The sequence below is a fragment of the Acipenser ruthenus genome, chromosome 7 (genome assembly GCF_902713425.1).
Source record: "Acipenser ruthenus chromosome 7, fAciRut3.2 maternal haplotype, whole genome shotgun sequence".
Lineage (NCBI taxonomy): Eukaryota > Metazoa > Chordata > Actinopteri > Acipenseriformes > Acipenseridae > Acipenser > Acipenser ruthenus.
Window position 1 is genome coordinate 43,367,057 of NC_081195.1, and position 21,639 is coordinate 43,388,695.

Here is a 21,639-nt window from a genome sequence, read left to right on the forward strand (position 1 = left end):
CAAGCACCAGTTACATGGAAATCATCTCTCAAACAGATTCCAACAGCAGCACCTCTGACAGTTTTGGTTAAAAAAAAAATGCTACATTAGAATACCAATTTTAACACAATGCAAAAAAAAAAAATCTGCATTTTGTGTTGTCAAAAGCTGGTTTCTTTATATGGCAACATCAATGTAGGTTAACATCATTATTTTTTCATTGACTCATCGTTTGAAAGGATTTTTTTTTTTTTTTTTTTTTTTACAAAAATAGGGTTAATTAAAGTTAATTACTTAGAGTTAATTAAAGACTTGAATAATCGCTTTAAAATGTGTTTAGCATTATTGGTACCTCCTAATGGAAGGCACTGTAAATAAAAATAACCTACATGTTATTATAATATATCAGCTATAACAGCAGGGCTACCGAGTGCACAATTATCTAGTTTAAATCAGGCTCTCTGGCTTTATGTATTGTTATGTTGATGAAAAAACAAACATTATTTGGGTACATACTGCCCTGCCATCTATGGATGCTGGACCTGCCAACCTCCACCCTCCCCCATGTACCATCTGGCCCTCATTGATATCTTCCCCATGTTCTTTAGTCAGTGATGGCAGGCACTCAGTGCTATCAGTGGCACAGTGGTGTTCTACTCTCCTGTGCCTACGGCTAGCACAGAACAAATGAGATGATTCAAAGCTTACCACATGATCCTCTTATCGCATGCTGATCAGTACAAAGAAAATCAGAAATTAGTTCTGAGCCTCTTGTCCCACACATAGAAAGCATACAACCATGTAGAGTAGTCGTGAGGTAAGAAGTTCATCTGGTTAGAAAAAATTGAAACAAGAACACAGCCTGATACTGACTGAAAAGATGGCAAGAAGCCACTGAAGAGAATGTGCTAGTGCAGCCTTTTCCTCACTGTAGGTCATCTTGACCTGTTTTGCAAAGCCTCAAAGTCTAGTGTTATTGAGCCCTAGCAACGCCTAAAGCAAAGAACAAGTGTTGTCAGGATTTTAATTGAAAACATTATTCAGCAACTATTTTCTCTTTTCTCCAGCGCTAACCCAAGTATAATACACACCTTTTGGATGCGATTAGCATGCAATGCCCTTAAGATGTCATATTTATTTTGTTGTTGTGATGTGATCACACCTAAAATAGCAAACATAGTGTATGTTATCAATTATTTGTTTATGTTAAAATATTAGCTGCTTAAAATGACTAATAAAAGCAAGTTGCAGATTTATAAGAACTTTTTGGGGAAATATGTATTTATTACTGTTTATTTTTTGTTAACTGTATTTCTTTAGTTCAGTATTATAAACCTGCGTTCAAGTGTTTTGAAAGTTCAAAGAAACAAAATCAAGAGTTTTAATGGACGTTTGGTAAACAGTTTTTAAATGTGTTACATTTTTTCTGTGATCTAATATAAAAATGCAATAGTTATTCGTAGCCCGCTCTGGCAAACCTTACACGGAAATAAGTAGTTGCGGAGGAGCAGTGCGTTACCTTGAGCTCACTAAGATTAGTCTTTTACGAGATCAAAATTCAATCCCATTTTAGAAATGCGCTATGACGTTATTTGTAATTGTGCCCAAAAGTCCTTAATGAATAACTTTGCCAGAGGAGAAAGCAAATGTTCCCCCAGCTGTTTCCTGTCGAAAATGTCTGTGTAATGTAGATAAATGTGAGGATTTTCTCTAAATCCCTCTTCTGTTTGCTAAATCTCGCTTCCCTCTACAAAAAACAGAGTAGAAGAGTCTGCGCAATTGAACAAAGTCTGAATATTGAAATGTGACATTGCACTTCACATCTCATCCTATTTCGCGTTGGATTTTTTTTTTAATGACTTCAAACACATTTATTTTGCTGGTCTTTGTAGTTCTGGGATCCATGGGGATGTCCCGCAGGCATTCCGTCTTCCCTCAGTGGCACTTGTGTGATGTCTTCAAGGTAACACAACAGTTTGCTGTCTCTGACCTGTTAACGTTTTATTTTATTTATTTATTTTTTGTTTGTTGTGCTTTCAAATCTTTTTTGTTTGTGAAAAAAAGGCTGACTGTGTACAAATGTCGAGAAACCACAATTCCTATTTAGTGGGGTTTTAAGATTATTCAATAGCTGCAAAAGTTGTTAATTGTATGGCAATATTTGTTTTTATTATTTTACAGTATTTGTGTTATTGTTTGACTAGCATACATAAATAAAGCTAAAATATCACTAATTATGTGCATTTATATCGCAGGCATAAAAAAGTGAGTGAGTATGCATATTATAAATTGAGAAGATTTCACTTTATGTCATGTAACAAATTAATTATATGCAACAGTATTTTATCTTGTATTTCAAATGTGAGTTTTGACTTTGCCGTCTGCAGCATTACCTAATGAAGTACATTTCTGAGGTAATGAATTAAGAATCGCTTTAGTTGCAGGACTACAGGTTTTCATATGAAATAGCTGAGAGTGCATAATGACAAATAACACATTAACTTTTAAACAAAAAATAAAACGTTTATTTATTTATTTATTTATTTATTTATTTATTTTTACCTCAGATGCCCTTGCAAAGCTGGTTTGAAGTTCCAATTTATAACACTAATGTAGGCGGGCGCTAGTGTACATTTTCTTTATTATGTAAATTTGGCCAGTAGAGATTCCCTGGCTGCTGCTGGTGGGTTTGGCAGGTTTGCAACTTTCCATTCATGTAGCTCACATTTAAGCCTGCAAGACCGCCGTTCATCAGATTATGAGCAGTTTGGTGCTGTGAACCTAAAGTGATTGCTTTCTTATGTCACAGTTTATATTCCAGATCCCCCCCCCCCCCCCCCCCCAAACAGAAGTTAGCCACCTTTTGCAGATTAAAATCAAATATTGCTGTGAGAATAAGTATGGAATTCAAAAAGAAAAAGAAAAAACATCTATCATAATTAGTTCAGCAAAAAATTATATTTTGTATTTATCAAATTATTGAATTTATAAAATGCTACTTTGATCATATAAAGTGATTTGTATATATTTATTTACTTAGGTATTATTTGCACTCAAGCATAGTTGATATTTTTAATATCATTATATATTTGGCTTTCCATCTCTTTAATGCTCTTCTCCCTTTTTTGCAACTGATGCCAGAGGTTGGTGATGGAAAAGGTGGAGACATGTTTCAACTAATGATCCCTTAATAATTTTGCCATTTAGAGAATAATAAAATAAAGAGAATGATAATGAATGCATTTCAAGTTTTAAGAATAAAAAATTCAACTGGGCAGCTACATTAACACATCACAGCTGGGATAAAACACCTGTGGTGCCATCAAGCCTAATGTTTGGTCAGTTTCAAAGAAGATGCATTGGCTGTCAGTTGTAAGAAACACACTTTTTCCTATGGACTTGTGTATGACTTTCTCCACTACATACAACTTTATAGTTTGGGGGTGGGGGCAGTTTCATATTTTGGGGTGTTAAAAAGTTGATATGAAAGACTTGGTTGGTTGTTCACACATTCTGTTTCATTTATTAATATTTATCATCTGTGTATCTGTACACATATTCATTCAAAGTTTATAAACTATATTGACAGACATATCCAGCTGACAGATACAGAATACAAATAATGATAAAAAGACGGTATGTGTCACAAGTGTGCTCAAGGCTATAGTCCGAGTTGCACTCTACAAAGTTTTGGTGGTGTGCTATTAAAAGGCTTATCTCTCTTTCTTATTGGTTGCAGTTTAAGATGTGCTCTTTGTCCTGTACCCATTACTTGCTCCTGTGTGTTCTATGCCTGACTCAGGCTGCTGCAGCCGGCTCGGAGACTCTGTGCGGAGCTGAGCTTGTGGACACTCTTCAGTTTGTGTGTGGGGAGAGAGGCTTCTATTTCAGTAAGTTTGCTTTTTATTGTTTTGTTATACTTATTATGTTTCCCATCTTTAATGGCTTTCTGAGTTATTTTCTTTGCTGAATTGCAGTCCCGGGTCTGAATAGCCAAGCATTTTAAAAGCATCAGAATAACAATACATAGTAACACACAGTATCTTATTTCTGTAGCGTTTCCATACTATATCTTAAATTTGACACAGCTGAAGTCCATTTAAACTTTAGATTCTCTTCATGTGCAGCAGGACCTCATTAATGTAGCAAAGTGACGGTAAAGCTCATGATGCCTGCAATACGTGCAGTGTGAGATTTTGACACCTGCAGGTGAGATAAAGTTAGAAGTTTTGTGTGTGGTTGCTGGTTCGCTCCTAGCCTCTGCCCTGCTACACATATCAAATGAATCTGTAGTGCACTTGCAGGATAACTGAGCAAATGATTAAAGTGATGAAGGAATTGTGAGGAAGAAGTTATACTTGTTATTACCCAAAGCAAGTGAGATTGAGCCAGTACAAAAACAGGTAGAGCAGTGGAATGGTGCAACGTTTCCTTACAATGTAGTCAGTAACACACCAGTTACATCAGTGTCACATTGGTTTGTCTGTTTTACTGTGTATGGCATGCAGATGTGTTATTTGTGGCAGCAGTGTGGAGTAGTGGTTAGGGCTCTGGACTCTTGACCAGCGGGTTGTGGGTTCAATCCCAGGTGGGAGACACTGTTGCTGTACCCTTGAGCAAGGTACTTTATCTAGATTGCTCCAGTAAAAACCCAACTGTATAAATGAGTAATTGTATGTAAAAATAATGTGTAAAAAAAATAATGTAATTGTATGTAAAAATAATGTGATATTTGTAACAATTGTAAGTCGTCCTGGATAGGGGTGTCTGCTAAGAAATAAATAATAATAATCTTGGAGAAAGGAGATGGAAATGATAATCAATAGTGCATATCTTTTTTTTCTTCCTCTGTAAAAGAAAGTTTAAGAAAACTTTACTGATTTTAAGGTTTGGGTCACATATTTTCCATTAAAATCAGCCGTGCCAGACCAACATTTGAAATTCAGATGAATAAACCTCCCTCTTTAAACAGTACAGCAGTGTGTGTGACCAGTAGTGTATGGTTTAGGCAATCCGCCACAGTTGACAAGCATCCCACACCTTCCATCCCACAGCACTTAAAGTTAATTTGCTCTTAATATTATCTGGCCTCTCTTGTTTTAGTTTTGTGCCAAATAAAGATGATTAGATTATTCGTGCTGTTCCTCTTTATCTCAATCCTGGGCAAAAGCTCAAGATTCGAGTAGAAGGACTAATAGAAGATTTGCCAAACCAAAACGCTGCAATTTGTCATTTTATTTTTTAATCACTCAGATTATGCATTTTAATGGCTTGTCTACTGTTACAGTGGATAGAACAATAGGCACATAAAGGAGCATTTGGCCGCACCTGCCACTTTTACTTTTTCACTGAACCTTAAATACCAAGAAAAACCCTTGAGTGACGCCACTTTTGGCACAGCCCGTCTATTGGCCATTATGTTGCATGTTCCTATGTATATGCCTTGACATAATTATTTGCAGTTCAGTATTTGATTAACTTTGGCAATCGCAAATGTATGCTTCTGAGAGAGACCACACGAATGGACTAAAAAAGCGATTTTATTGAGACCTCCGGGCATTGATGCATATTATTATTCTTTAGTTACTTAACAAGCATCGTGGTGGTGTTTTGTAGTTAAGAGAAAAACTATTCTTCCTTTAAGATACTAGGATTAAATGAGTGCAAGCCTTGAGTGTCAAGGGTGTTGAAAACTTTCAGGCAGATGTTTTAGTGCTTGTTAAAGCTGATGGGTTAAAGGCACTAGAGACTACAGAACAGAGAAAGCGCTGATAAAGTGTGGGAAGCTACAGTGTGTGCGTTGCCAATCTGCCCCACCAGTGTGCTTCAGTCCTGCCCTGGAGGAACCACTCTCTTAAGGAGGTGAGAGTGTGATTCAGTCTCCATGTCCTGAACTGGGTTCAGATATAAAGTATAATGCTGTATAATAACTACAATTAAAACTATTCTGTAAAGTCTGCTTTTGTGTAGTGCACAATGCTCATCCATGTTCACACTGAGAAAACAAACAGAACACAGAATACCTTTCACTTAGGCCTCCTAACAACCTCCGTATTGAATTTTACAATCAGTTACAACATTGACTTGATTAGAAACTACTGGTGAAAGGTGTCACATCACCACAGTCAGCCCATTGAGCCACTGCTCCCTGTGCTGTGGCTTACCATAAGTTCTTGTATCAGAATGTTGTAACAGATTTATCATTCTGCTGCTATTTTTAAATTACATTTTTTGGGGGGGGGGGGGGGGGATTTTAGAGAACCAGGTACTAATAATCATGGAAAAATACAAAACAGCAATACATTGGAACCTTTGTTGCCACCTTATCCCTGATTCATGCTGAAAGAGGAAATCAGAGTATGCAATGGGAGTCCAGAAAGCTTCCTGCTGAAGTTTTCTCAGCGTATATTGCCAGAATGTCATTATGGTGGATTGTAGAGTTGAACTTTCCCTTTGAATAATGCCCTAATCAACTCCTGAGTTCTCGAACACAGGATGCCTGTGCTCTTATATACTTCCAGCAGTCAGACTGAGGAAATGTACTTTTTTGATTATAGCCCACAAATGTTTCAGGGCCAGGTTTATACAGGACAATATAAATGTACTGAATTAAAAAAAAAGAAGAACAAAAACCTACTCCAAAACATAATTTGATAGTTCCATTTCTTCATGTTTAAACAGGATGTGTCCTTTCACATAAAAACATCAGAATGGGCCTAAAATTGACATTTATTGAATTCCCATGTAATGTGAGAGTTCTTTTAGGATGTAAAATAATATTATATTTCTCTGACATAAAGTGAAACATTTTAAACAAGCATTTAGGATAGCAAAACCACTTTATGGTCACAATTTAATTAGTATCTTCAGGCAATCGTAGACACTATACTATATATTTTTTTAAACAATTAGACAATGTATCATGTTGAACAAAACAATTTCTGTCTTTTCCTGTTTTGCTTTGGGGTCATGGCATGGTTGAGGTATAAAGTACATGCTTGTGAGCTGCAATGTTATGACCTCTCATTACAACCACCTTAATGTTTTTGTGGTACCAAGAGTTGAATAAATGTGGTTTTCATATGGTGTGAAGGAATTGAGATTCATGGCTTCCATTTGTTACTTACACAAAGAGACCTTTTATTGGACTAACTAAACAAAAATTAATCACAAGCTTTCAAGACCTCAAAGGTCTCTTTCCTACTTTCACCTGAAGAAGAGACCTTTGAGGTCTTGAAAGCTTGTGATTAATTATTGTTTAGTTAGTCCCATAAAATCACCTTCTCTTTGTCTATCAACTACAGTCTTCTAGAGTATTGCACTTGTCTGTTTGTCCACTATATGACTGTCAGTACCAAGTTACTTCAGTGCACATATAAATAGACGATGTAGCCCATTGCAAATTATACAAATCACATTTTTTAAATCTAACATATTTTTGACATATTTCTGGTTTCAAATATGTAATGTTAACAGGCCTAGAACATACGTAATAATACAAGGGTTAATGCCTTAACATTATGCTGGGTGCACAGTTGTTTTTCTCTAATCACACACAAACAAAGTCAAAGCAGGTACAGTAGTGCACCCGTGCTGGGGGTGGTTAACCTGTGCTAAAGTGGATAACTCACTAGCTTTCTATACCTTCCACTTCTGGAGACTTGGGTTCGAATCCCAAAGTGAAATCAGTTATATGATTTCAACATCACAAAACCACTGCACAATTGATCATAATTCAATACTATTGGTCGTCTTGTTTGAGACTTAATGGCAGAGGGTGCTTAGGTTATGACTGAGAAACTTAGCAACTGCATGTGACTTGGCTTTGGCCTACAAGGATGCTGTTCATGCAAGGTCTCTGCTGCACGGCAAACTCTTTACCCATGAATTGCATACCTGAACAACTCTGTACAGTTTGTGTCCTTGTTCACCATGGCTGCTTGTAAACCTTGAAACAAAAAACCATGACATGGCCTGTAATTATGACTTTTACCTACAAAGCTTTGTCTGTGAATCACTCTGTGTAATATGTAAGAAGAACTGTGCAATAGGCAAGCTGCACAACAAGCCATCTGTTCTGGAGTTGGAAGAAATCCAGTTTAGTTAAAAATCCATGTCTATTAGAATAGTTTATTTTCAGGTCTATAGCTCTTTCATTGCCCCAACAGCCTATAAAAACAATGTGTATTCTAGATGTGATAACAGTAAACTAGGAGCACAGTTTTGCAGAGGAAAACACAATTACATCCTAGGTATTATGCTTAGGTAAATAGTTCCAGGTAGAACTCTCATTTACCTTATGATATCTCAGACCTTGACAGCATACATAAAAATAAAAATAAAAAAAATCTGTACAACAAAGCATTTCTTCTGCCAACAATGGGATTTTATTAGAAGGGACAATGACTTTCCAGCACTGGATTCAGACGCAGACCTGTAAATTGTGCTGTGCTGGCAAGGTGCTCACCGTCTTGAGCATTGTATTGGTCCCAGAGAATACATTCAATCATTTCCCAGATGTATTAGTGTGTTACTCAGTTAGGATGCTAACCCCAGACTGGAGCACATTTCTTTCCAGTTGCCTCCCATGACAGGACTCTCCTGTTTTACAGATGTCACCCTGGGCCTTGCAGAAATGCTTTCCATTCCTTCTCTACACTACCTAGACCGTTTCCATCTCATCACACACTTTCCACAGCCTCCATAGCATCTTAAACTAATTAGTTCCATTTGAACAGGAAGGGCCCCATCCTGACACGATGAAAGCTTGAATGACAGCTTGGAAAGATTCACTGGTATTATACATTATATATAAATTAAATTAAATACTCAGTGGGAGGTGGCCTGTGATTAAAACCGCAGATCATTCAGTTCAGAATCTGCAGACGTGTCAAGTCTTTACCCTTGAAACACGGTTTTTCACAATTTTGAGGGTCTACGTCCGTGCAAAGGATTCTTACGTTTTTTGTTGCCTACCCGGTTTCGGTATGTGAAAGGGCGAATGACGCGAGCGAGCGAACAAATAAAAAATAATTAAAACTATTGTTTTAAATGGAGTAATGCACACCACAAGCAAAGCGAGCGAATATAGAAATACATTTGTTTTATTTCTATTCGCACTACGCGCTGTTCGTGTCGCAATGGACCAATCAGAAATAAGGTCATAGGTAGTGGCTGTCACACTGTCACGGAAAAATATAATGTTCTTTATGATGTCCGTGGTTATAAAGACAATAAAAAGAAAGACACCGGATGGCATGTCGTATGGCGTGTCGTGACGTTCGCGTCGCTGCCAGTGTGCACAGCCCTTAACTCTAGGTCAGTGGCGGAGCTGTAAGCCACCAGCACCACTCCCCCCCCCCCCCCCCCAACCAAAATGTAATGGTCTAGGTTTAAGGTTTTTCAGTAGGGGTCTCATTGGTGTCAGGTTAAGAGCTGAACAGTGGATTTGAGACGTCTTTACATTGTGTCATAATGACCTGTTTATGCCTGAGTTCTTCGTCCCGATTGATTTGGCTAATAATAGCTGTACTATCACAAACTTTGCGTGGGTGTTCAGCAGCCAGCCACCAGGGGGAGTTCATTGACTTTGAGGCAAAAGATTTATGATGAGGAAGGGTCACAGCAACTAGGGAAGAGAGAGTCTGATCCATAGAAGATGTGGCTGAATTGAATTGTAATGGATCTTATACAGGCTTATTACATATTTGGATGCCCTTTGTCTATCCTTGCAGATGACGACAATAACATTTTAAAAACAACCAACGGTGCTGGCAGCTTGATGGATAATTTTGTAAGGGAAGGGTCAAGGCAGTGTTTCTTACATTTTTGGCATTTCCTATTGTTCCATATCTGAATGTAGTGTGAAATTTAATTTTCTAATGCATTCCTGGTCATTTTTTTTTGTCTAATATATACTTATGCATATCATACACGTACAGTACAGGTGAACAGCTTGGTTGGATTTTTTGGTATTTTGAAATAAACTTAGAATTGGGATAAATAATAACATTAGCCCATCTCTTCGGTCTTTATCCTTGGTTTGTTCTGCTCAAACAGTATATCCTCATGTATACACAGAGCTTCTTCTGGACAGCAACAGTGTTTACAACCATTTACAAATATAAGCAACAATCAACACAGAATAATCCAGGCTCCTGTACATGAACAGCCAGGATTAGACAGTTGTGATGACAAGGGTTTAAAAATGAAAAGGCACAATGAGAGCTCTGCCCTGGAGCTGCATGCCAATTCCATTAAAGTATTTTTCCATGTTTGTTTACAAAGCTCACAGCCACTACCCTTTGTTTATAGAGATGAGAGGCACTAATCCTTCCGAATACACCATTTTCCAATCTGTTTTAGCTGATTATTTTCTTGACTCCAGCTGCTTGTTCAACAGAATTACAAGTTGTTTTGAAAAACAGTGGGTATGAGTTTGAGGGACAGGTAGCAATGACCTTGATTTGTTTCAAGATATGTGATCGCAAAATATGTCTTTTAGGATGTTAATGTTTTAACCTTATGGTTTTAAACAGGCACAGGTTTAGGGGTGGCAGTGCAGTGAGACAGGGGGAATGTGTGTGACTGGGACTGAAGAAGGACCTGTGCTGGACTAAAGCAAGCAGGCCAGTAACATACATCCACAGCTGAGAATACAAAATTAAAGCTATCATTGTAATGAAAAAGTAAAGCACTGATCTGCATATAGAGACAGGTGCCTCTAAATACCCCTAAATTCTGTTATAAGCAAGTTTCCTTACAGTTGGATAAGTGTTTCTATACAGATTAAAGTCTAACGTACAGACAGCTGCCGCCATTATATCCCCATTGTTGGAGATGTGTCACAGCCACTGTATGACTTTAATTTTGTATGTATTTTTAATCAAATATTCAATAGGAGGTTACTGTTATAGTTTAGAGTAGAAGTAATATAGAGATTCATTACAGTTGTCATCAATGTCTGCCCAGGGACTGTCAATGGAAATTAGCCTACTGGCTAAATTGAAAATGCAATGCATCTTGTGTCATGCAAGTGACACTTATGTAATAATTGTATGTGCCCCTGATAAATAAATACAATGAACAAATTAACAAACTTAGAAAGTAAAAGAATTGTATTTTATTTAAACACGTTTTGCTGACAGTGTCACATTGTCAGGATCGAAAATGCATGACGTACGCTAAAACAAAACACGTGAATATTCCCAAAACCATTTTTCCCAAAAAGACTTGCAGTATTCACGTGCATTCACTGTATGTGCAGCATGCCGAGATGTGGCTATAAAAGTGGAGGGTTCTCAGCTTGCATGTCTTACTGGTGTTCGCTGTAGACACATTTGAAGTTTTGCTTAGACTTACCGAGGCTCAACGCCTACATCCTTTAGATGACATGTTCACCACTGCAACCTCTACAACATCTGCAGTACCAGGAGTGCATAGAATTTCCGACCAGACTGTCAGAAACCACCTACGGGAGGCAGGTATCCGAGCAAGAAAGCCAGTTAGAGGGGTAATTCTTATGCCGCAACATCATCGACTACGACTTCAGTGGTGTCATAATCACATAGTATGGCCCATACAAATAGTATGGCCCATACGTTCAGTGATGATTCGATGTGCAGATGGAAGAGCCCAGGTATACAGGCGACGACATGGACATTTTGCGGCCAACTGTGTGTGACAGGTTGACAGATTTGGTGATGGGAGTGTCATGGTGTGGGCGGAAATCTCAGACAGTGGCAGAACCAACCTTGTTCATGTTCAAGGCAACCTGACAGCTCATTGTCATACAGCCTCATGTGATCCCATCGTAATGTCATTTTCCAGCATGACAATGCACGACCGCACACAGCCAGGGCCATCACAGCTTTCCTCACTCAGAACAATGTTCAAGTGCTTCCCTGGCCGTCTCGATCACCAGATCTGAACCCCATTGAGCATTTGTGGGGTAAGCTTGATTGACGTGTGCGACGACGTCACCCTGAGCCACAGACGTTACAAAGACTTTTCCAGGCACTTGAGCAAGAGTGGGTTGCCATTCCCCGGCATGTTATCCAGACTGATTCGATCCATGGGCAGGAGATGTCAGGCCATCATCGATGCCAGTGGTGGGCACACCTGTTACTGATTTCTGTTGACCTCGAACTTTGTTTGACCTTTGAAAGTGACTTTATTGAATGTCTTATTGATTTCTGTATAGGTTAAGGTTCTTTGGTCTATTTTACTATGAAAACTGCCATACTAATGCTATAAAAACTAAATTCAAAACACCTATACGTTTCTTTTTTTGAAGAGTATACTTTAGCCAGCATATTCACAGGAACCACTTACTTACCGACTTTAGATAAACTGTTATTACATCTACTAGGTGTGATAGAGGTTGGAAATTAATGAGTTTGCAAGGTGTTCAGGAAATCATCAGAAAAACGTCATGTAGCCTAATTTTATAGATGCCAAATAACTTTTAATTTGAAAATAACCTACAAGTATTTATTTGCTTTATGAATCAATGCAAAAAAAAAGATGTTAATGATCTAAAGGGAACAAAAGTTGCTATTTTACAGAAGACAATGTTAAGGCCTTAGTGGCTGTGATGCAGTGTGTGCTAGTAAAGCCCATCTCACTGTCCTTCACAGACAAACCAACAGGCTATGGAGCCAGCTCGAGGCGGCCACACCACAGGGGCATCGTGAATGAGTGCTGCTTCCAGAGCTGTGACCTGAGGCGACTGGAGATGTACTGTGCGCCTGTTAAGCCAGCCAAAGCCTCACGCTCTGTACGTGCCCAGCGCCATACCGATATGCCGAAAGCACAAAAGGTAGGACAGAGCCAATCTGATGTTGCTCTTTCCATTTTAGGGTGCTTTATTGAAAGAGCCTGCCAGTTTCCAATGAAGCCCGATTTAGATATTGAATAAATATACAAAATAGATTTGTTTTGGGGGTTTAGCTGGGGTAGGATGCTACTGTATATTGTGATATAGGAGCATGGAACTGGGGTTCAGATTTTAGTTGCTTATGGTGGAATTGTCATGGAATAGAAATGTGTTCAAAAAGTAGGGTTATCATGGCTCAAAGTGCTTCACGGTTTAAGGTGTGTTTTGTTTTCTTTGACTCCACCTGGATTGCTACTTAATGCAATACTACCAGTCTTTCTAAATTATTGTGTTTGTGCATCTCTGTTGCTGAGATAGTTGGAAAGTATAATATATATTTTTAATCTGTTTACAGAAACATATATCTGGTAATAGCCAGCCATCTTGCAAGGTATGTGTTTTCAAGTATGATGACCTTTCATTCAGTGTTGCACGTTTTGCTTGTGATATTTTATGCAATAAAGTATGGGATATTATTAGGAAATGGAAGTTTATGAGGGTTTGCTTCTGCACGTCTGTGGTCAAAATTTTTGCATAACCTAGAATTTTTGGATTGACACATAATTTAAAAATTATATATATATATATATATATATATATATATATAGAGAGAGAGAGAGAGAGAGAGAGAGAGAGAGAGAGAGAGAGAGAGAGAGAGAGAGAGAGAGAGAGAGAGAGAGAGAGAGAGAGAGAGATTTAGAAATGTCACATTTTTCAATTTTTACGTTAAGTACATGGAAAACTACCAACCGGTATGTAATTCAATATACTAACTTAACATTATTCAGCAGGTTTCATTCAACTTTCTGAAGCAAAATTAGTTAATTTTATAGGGTGATGCAAAGCTTTTGGCAACAGCTGTAGATGTCCACGCAAAAGGCATTTCTTAGGTTAACAATTGGGTATATCACACAAATCAAGAGTAAAGTTCAGTGCATGCACTGTTTACTGTTTGCTGACACAGAACAAACAAAACAGGTTGGTGTATTCAGGCTTTAAGGGAAGACCCAGCTTCCCCTGATACCAACACAGAATTTGTTTGTCATTAAATTCAGAATTTCTAAACTCTGCATTATTAAGTGTGTTTAATAGTTATGGATGATATTTTAAATACACATCACCTTTATCACTTTATCAGCTTTATCTGGAACTTACATCACTATTTGTCTCACAGACTAAGATACTTTTTAGCTTTATTTAAGGTACACACTAACTATCCTCTTCACGCAGTTGGGCATTTAAAAGCAAAAGTATGAAATCACTACTAAAAGACTCCTGAACTCAACTTAAACAGAAAAATGTTTGCAATGGAAATGCTGTTTATTTATATAAGTGTTTTTTTTTAGTACTGAGGAAGATTAATGAACCCATTCTTTCTTATCTGTTCTAGGAGGTACATTCGAAGAATTCCAGCCGCGGGAACACAGGCAACAGGAACTACCGGATTTAGAAGAGCAAAATCCAGAGTAAAATTAATTATAATAATAATAATAAAAATAATAACAATTAAAAGATGAGGTGAATTTGCCATTGCAGAATGGTTCACTGTATTGTTCATGCAAACTGGTGAAACGTAATATAAATGAGCTCAGTAGTGGAAATGCAGGTGGAGGGCTTTCTGCTGTTTAACAGTGCAATGTGTTATAGGTAGGAAAATCACTTTACTAAAAATGTATTGAACCAATATAGCCACGAAGATCTGGGCTGTGACGTATGACCCCATGGCTGTTGGTTTCATTTCTGTGCACTAAGCCTTTTCAAAGCAGCTTCTCAGTGTCCTGAAGTTCATGTGGCTCTGCTTGTGCAGACCTTGATCAAAGTAGATTGGCACCAGAGTAGCAGCAATGCTGAAACAATGGATAAATGGACTTGAGGACAAAGAGGTTCAAATACAGCAATGGACTTTAAGATTTTTTTTTATTTGAAACACATATTGACAACCGCTCCTTCAGGAAAACAAAAAAATAAAGACAGTGTGACACTTTAATTCTGTATTGTCGTTATGGTAGAGTACAGCAAGAGCTCTAGTTATACGATCTCAACTCATTTAGCCAAAGAAGAAACGCTTGTTAGCAGTGTATCCATTTTACCTTAAACGATTTAGTTTCTTTGTTTTGTTGTTGGAAAAAACTATTTGACCTATTTCTGTGGGATTTCCAAATTAATGATTAAGACGTAAGCATGTAGTGCTTCAAAGTGAATTTGCACCCTGGTTTAGACAAACGTTTTGATGAGAAGTCTTTATTGTGTTTAGTGTTTGACTAGTCAGTGCCATTCTCCCTTCCCTTTCATCGACGCTAAATTCACAACCACCAATTGAAACTAATCTTAATCTGAAATTGGTACCCAAAATGCAGCAGGCTTGTACATGAGTAATGTTTAAACTATAATGTGATTAATGAAGATTAATGATTAATGAGACCTGGATTGCATTTTGCATTTGTTATCAGTTTCGATAAGAACCTTGGCACCTGTGACAATGACTTTGGGCACACATATCCCGGAAAGGCAGGTGTGATGCATGTGTCTGAGACCATGCATCGGGCCTCATTTATGAAAGGGTGCTAAACATTATGGCGCACGATAATTGCAATTGCTGTGCACATTAATGATTTCCGTATTTACTATTGCAATTGTATTCATTATCGCGCAACATAGTGGACATGTTATGGTGCACACTAATTGTACCATAATATGGTAATCATAATGAATATGTGAGTTGTATGGTAATACATTGTAATCTATTTAAATGAGGCACCCTGCTCTGAATAATGAGATGAGCTTCATTCACACCGTATTTACTAAAGGGCGATAATTGTGCACATTAAAGTGAGCGATAATTAGTTTGTTTGGACACCAGGCTTTAACCACTGATAGGCGCACTATTTAAACCTATTTTTCTGGCCTGAAAACTAGTGATGTGTAGTTTGATTCTTTTTACGGACTCGATTAGTTTGATTTATTCACTTTAGTGAATCAATTCAACAGATTTGGTTGTTTGATTCACTAACGCGAAATAAATATGTCTTGCTGAATTACTTGGTTATGAAAATTTGTTTTAACGGAAAACTCTTGTCAGCAAGGGCCATTTAAGTTAAGACTGTTCACTTGCTGGGCCGCACCATAAAAAATATATACATATACATCGTAATGTACGTGAACATGTCTATATAAATTGCATGTAGACCAAAATACTCAAATATACTACTTTACACAAAACACATTAACTAGAAGCAGCTTTCCTAGAACACTGATAAAAAAACTCAATATCACAAATGTAATATAATGGAGGAAATAGAAAAGTATTTTACTTTCAATGGAAATCTCAAACAGTAAAAAAAAAAAAAAAAGATAGTGTATATTAGAGTATATAAGGCTAAGTCTCAATATTTAACTTATATTCCAAAATATAATGTTTTTAACACCACTGAAAAAAAAGATACTGACAAGCTGTGAAAATACAAAATAGTAAACAGCACCACTTTGAAATTGGTGGTCACGGGTAAGTCTCTGACATTATCGTGCACATTAAATTATCGCTCACAATACATGTAGTGTGCACGGTATGGTATGTAAATTAGCCAAATACTGTGCAAGTATTTTAATGTGTTCTCTGTTAGTAAATGGGGCACTGCATTTAGATTTATCAAGCAGGTTAGGCTCACTACTTTACGTGCTCACTAAATCCAAATTTAGTGCCCTTTCATAAATGAGGCCCTTCGTGTCCTATCGGATAGTAAATACTCTAGAATGTCCCAGCTCTGGATTCTGCTACAAAATGCTGCAGTGCACTCTGGTTAACTCAGGTTGCAAAAGACATCCTGGTGTCATCAGTTGCAATTTCTAAGAATTATAATGTTTGCACTTCTGTACAGACTGTTTATTTTAAAGTCTCTGATAACACAGTATGTTTGCCCTTCTCAGATCTGCACAGTGTGACATATATAGTTGAACCAGTTTCTGTGAGGAGGAATAAATATTCTCTATGATGATACGTCCACCACGGTTAAGTAGACTAATGAAATTCATATATTTTAAAAATAACAAAAAGTGTCTATTTTTTCAAATATTAATGAAACAGTTAGCTGAACAGTGATATGTTTTACAAATGCATTATTAATACATGTAAGCTTTCTGAATCGCACACAGACCATTTTTGTTCAGGTAATAAGTTCATGTTGTATCAGTGTAATCAACCATATCTCCATATATTTTATTCTATACATTGTTGTACTATCATTGTACATATATATTTCAAACCATATTAAGAAATCCTATCCACTGTATAATGGTGCTATTTTGTAGTTTGTTATATGCAAGGGATGGCTAAAAACAGTAAAAAAAAATAAAACTGTGCACGATATAAAGGTTTTGCCTATTGCACTGGCCACACATGTTATTTGTAAATTATCAAGTGATTATATGCATATGCTTATGAATATACCAGACCCAAACTGCCACAGGGATAGAAATAGACATGCAAGTATAGCAGTAGGGATCTGGCAGGTGACATATACTATGTTCTGTATGTACTGTACATTACTGGAAATAATTATGGAACCACACAAACAAGAGTCCACCTACTGGCAAGCTGAACATGGCAGTCGACCCCCACAACAGATTCGATGAACCTCAGGGTTGTTATGAGGTTGGAGACTGGTGTGGTGTGGAATGGAATCAAACAAAAATAAGGATCCGTTTCTTGCTTACAGTACTTCTGTTTTCTAAAAAGATGAAATAATGTACCTAGTCCTTCCTTCCAGTGTTTTCATAACTGATTCCAGTACTGTAAATTTCGGTGAAATCTGTTGATGTTTGAAAAGAACTAACAATCATTGTTAGGTGACCCCAGACAAGTGTAATACACAGTTGCTCTTGTGTTTCATTTTTTATTATTATGACATATACAACACCATACTAAATGACTTTAAAAAAAAAGCACTGTGAAATTGTACTTACCTTTTTTAAGCTATTGTAGTACTTACAAATTATAAGCAACAAATCCTTATTTCTGCAATGTGTTTACTTACTGGTAGCTGCGCAATTAATGTAGCCTGTTTGAATCATGATGTGGTTGGAACAGTAAACACATTGGAAGTGTTGCCCGAGGTGAACATGTGTGCACATGTGAATTTTGAAAACTGATCGCATGTGATGTTAATGTTTGCACTGACTCACAGAAATGTCAACTTGACCACTGCATCAAAATGTACAAAATTGAGGCATTCGCTGTTCACATTGTGGGGGTTTAAAGTAAAAACAAATAAACTAAATTGTGCATATGTTAGACCATTACTTTTCATTGCATTATACATTTGTCTGAGGTTCTAGGTGAAGATTTTTTTTTAAATAAATTACTTAAGGAAACAGAGTGACTACATATATTATGGTAAAGGTGCATTATGAAAGTATTTAGTGACTGCAAAAGGCAAAAACACTGGGCAAGTCGGCATGTTTTGTTTGCGGTTGCCTAAGGTGGTACCATCTAACTCCATAGGTTTACAATGGAGTTTAAGAACACCATCCAATTTCAGCATCCAGGCATTTCTGCAGCTACTGTACATGTAAATACAGGAACTAAATATAAGTCCAACTTGTGTGTCTAAGCTTTATGAGCGTGTGTTTTCTTGGGATCCAATACAATCAGATACAATCACATCCACAGATACAAACATTTGGTGTAAAGGGAAAATACATTTTGTAAAGAGTTTGTACTTTATGTTTCCTGTTTTTGTCCAGAGATACTGTAGTGGTGCTAATGACAAGTTTGTTTTTGTGAAAACCCAAGAGGAAAAGGTTAGAAGTAATCCTCAAAGAGTTGGTGCTGAGGTGAGATACAAACTAAAGAGGATTGGTAGCCTGAACTTTACCCTCTACAAAAAAACACCACAAAGCAACATTTCTCGAAGTGGAAAACTGGATATTTTTCCCCTCACATCCTGGGAAGCTTCTTTATTCACCCCTGGGCAAGCTAGGAATGCTCATGCTCGGGCTATCCCATCTCTGTGGATTCATGAGCACCAGCTAATACACTGCTGGGATTTACCAAAGCTTGATATTACAGCACTGCAGAATGACCTTGAATTTCAAGGGAGCAGTCCAGGTACTGGTACTGTAAAAAGCTCTAAAAAATCCAGCAGTGGCTTATTCTGGCAGGTTATAGGTTGATCAGATCACGCCTGGCTCAAGCTGACATTGATTAACACATTTTGTCGCAAGTATTTTTTTAAATAAAGTTTTACCACCTTTTTGTAAGAGGTACATGTTGAGCCCACTCATTTAGCCTGTGACTTCAGCTGCATTCAAACCCAAGCTCCCAGAGGTGAAAGGAATATAATTCATGTTCAGGTGTTCTTCCACTAGGGTGAATTTATGAAATGAAGGTAAAAAAAAATAATGTAATGTATTGACAAAATGCTTATTTAAGAAATAAATAAATGTAACAGTTTATACAGTAAAAAAAATAAAAATAAAAGCATTACAGACTCTTCTGAAGAGTGGTTATGATGTTTTGTAACTGGAAATTAACCCCCTGCTTTTTTAATAGATAAAAATATGCTGTTTCCACACATAACATTTGATGTTCTGTATTTTACAGTACGGCAAATGAATAAGTCACTGAAGACATAAAGAAAGAAAGGCATATCTTCTTTGCTATGTGACTTATACTTGTGAAGCAATTGTGATATTTCAATGACAGTGAATTAGTGAAGGGCCCTTATACATTACAGTAAAATACTGTTAACATTGCTGAACTGAGAATAAACCAAATTAGTGAATTATCATTTTGTGTAATAACTAAGAAACAATGTATTACTTTACTTCACTACAACTAAAGGTTGCATATGTTTTTATGAGCCTTTCATTTGTTTTGATGCAAATATTTTTATTTCAGGTGTTCAGTTAAATTATGTATTGTATTATTTTCAATGATCCCCCACCCCACATTAAAATTGAAATCAATATTAAAACGCCAGGTGTGCAGATATTATTTTGTGAATTGCTTAGCTGAACGGTGCTTCAAATGACAGTAAAGGTGCATTACCCCTTTACAGTATCTACACAATGCTTGAATCTGGAAAGAGCAGTTTAACAAGAGAGGCGGCCATTCTGTCCATCAAGGCACCTAGTAGCTGACAAATCATACTTCAGCACTTTTGAGAATGATTGACACCATCACAGCCATTTCCCAAAGCTCATATCTCACATAAAAATGATTTGTACCCAAAAATATTTGAATGTGTCACTGTCCCAATTTATTTAACAAGCAATTCTGAAACCACGTTCCAAACTAGCAATCACAGTGCAGTGTACATCCGTAAATGTGTAGCTGTTATTCTGTTTGTTTTTTGCCTAAAATGATCATGTATTGAACTTTTATTTAAAGGCGAAAGAGTGTTATTAGAAAAATATTTGACTGTCTAAAAGCTTCTTTGTGTTAAATCAAAACAATCAAAATGGGGTCTAGGGATAATGCATCTGTATGACTAATCACAAACTATAATGCATCATTTGGTTTTCTGCACTTGGTAACAGTAACTACCAAGAAATAGCAAAAAGAAATGTAATGCATTGCTGTAAAACGGTATCTTAAATGTAAAAATATGTATATTTTATACCTCTATGAGGTCTAATAAAGTGGAAAACTTCTCATCAGCATCTGTGTTTATTTATGTAGTGTGTTGTTTAACACTTCTGTAATTTGGCATGTTGCTTCCAATATTCAAACCAATGACGCATATTTTGACGCTCAAGGCATGTGAATAAAAAAAAACCCATTAATAATAAATAAAAATAAGCAAAATATTTTTACGCAGAGGATATTTTAAAAGGAAGTATATTCTCTTATCTGTTTAAAAAGAGTCTTTAAAGTTTGGTATAGAAGGCTTTTTCCAGTTAGCCCTACTGCTACCACAACATGAACATGGCAGTTGGTGGTTATATCTGGGTTTAGTGGGTTAACCACTCTGGCTGTTTGCAGGGTGTAAACAAGTTATGCATCATTATGGAAATCCCTGTTGAAAAGACCACTTACTGTACACACAGTTTATTAAAAATAAAAAATAAAAACATGATGTTTTGTTACATTTTAACTTTACTGTAGTGGCTGAAGGTGGGGTACAGCTTTGCATTCTCGAAGTGTCCTAGAAAGCGTCATTTCTTTGCTGCTGTAAATTTACAGAGGGATGGTTACAACACAGAGTATTGGTGGATGTTTTCCTTGGAGAGCTACTGATGATTTGGTGCAGCTGCATTGTTCTGGGAACAAGAGGTTTGTTATTTAATAAATATAACCTACTTTAGCTGTGTCCTCTTCAGCAGGAGTAACAACAACAACTTTTATGATCGATAGTTCAAGCACTATTGGAATAGTGTTTACAGACAAAAATTCCACTTAAGTGCATTGTAAATAATGGAAAGAAAGTCAGGGGATTGTGTTGCATTATAGTTAGTGTTCCAGGAAAACAAAAAACCTTGTGAACTTATGTCCACATGTGTCAATTCATGGTATAAGTTAATTTACCTAGGTGGAAGTTCTAGGTCATTACATTGAGTGAGCAGTTTTTGAAACTGTGGGAACAATTGAGTAGTTTCCCATTTTAGATATTGTTAGATATTTAGATAAGTTCGAAGAGATCAAGGATTTACTTATGAACACCAATACTAGACACAAGAAAAGTTCAATTAATAGCAGCAATAATTAGATACAGAAATAGAAAAGAACAGGAATCATAAATCAGACATAAATCTCAAACATGTAATAATTAACTTTTCGATTACTT

General features: G+C 36.8%; 1 protein-coding gene across 1 annotated transcript; it reads left to right on the forward strand.

Moving 5' to 3' along the window:
* The first annotated feature begins 1,514 nt into the window (after positions 1–1,514).
* LOC117414927 (insulin-like growth factor I) lies at positions 1,515–20,494 on the forward strand. The gene is made up of 5 exons (XM_034024781.3): positions 1,515–1,942; positions 3,719–3,869; positions 12,618–12,799; positions 13,212–13,247; positions 14,247–20,494. The coding sequence occupies exons 1-5, from the start codon at positions 1,835–1,837 to the stop codon at positions 14,304–14,306; spliced, it is 537 nt and encodes a 178-aa protein (XP_033880672.1). The 5' UTR covers positions 1,515–1,834; the 3' UTR covers positions 14,307–20,494.
* Positions 20,495–21,639: the final 1,145 nt, after the last annotated feature.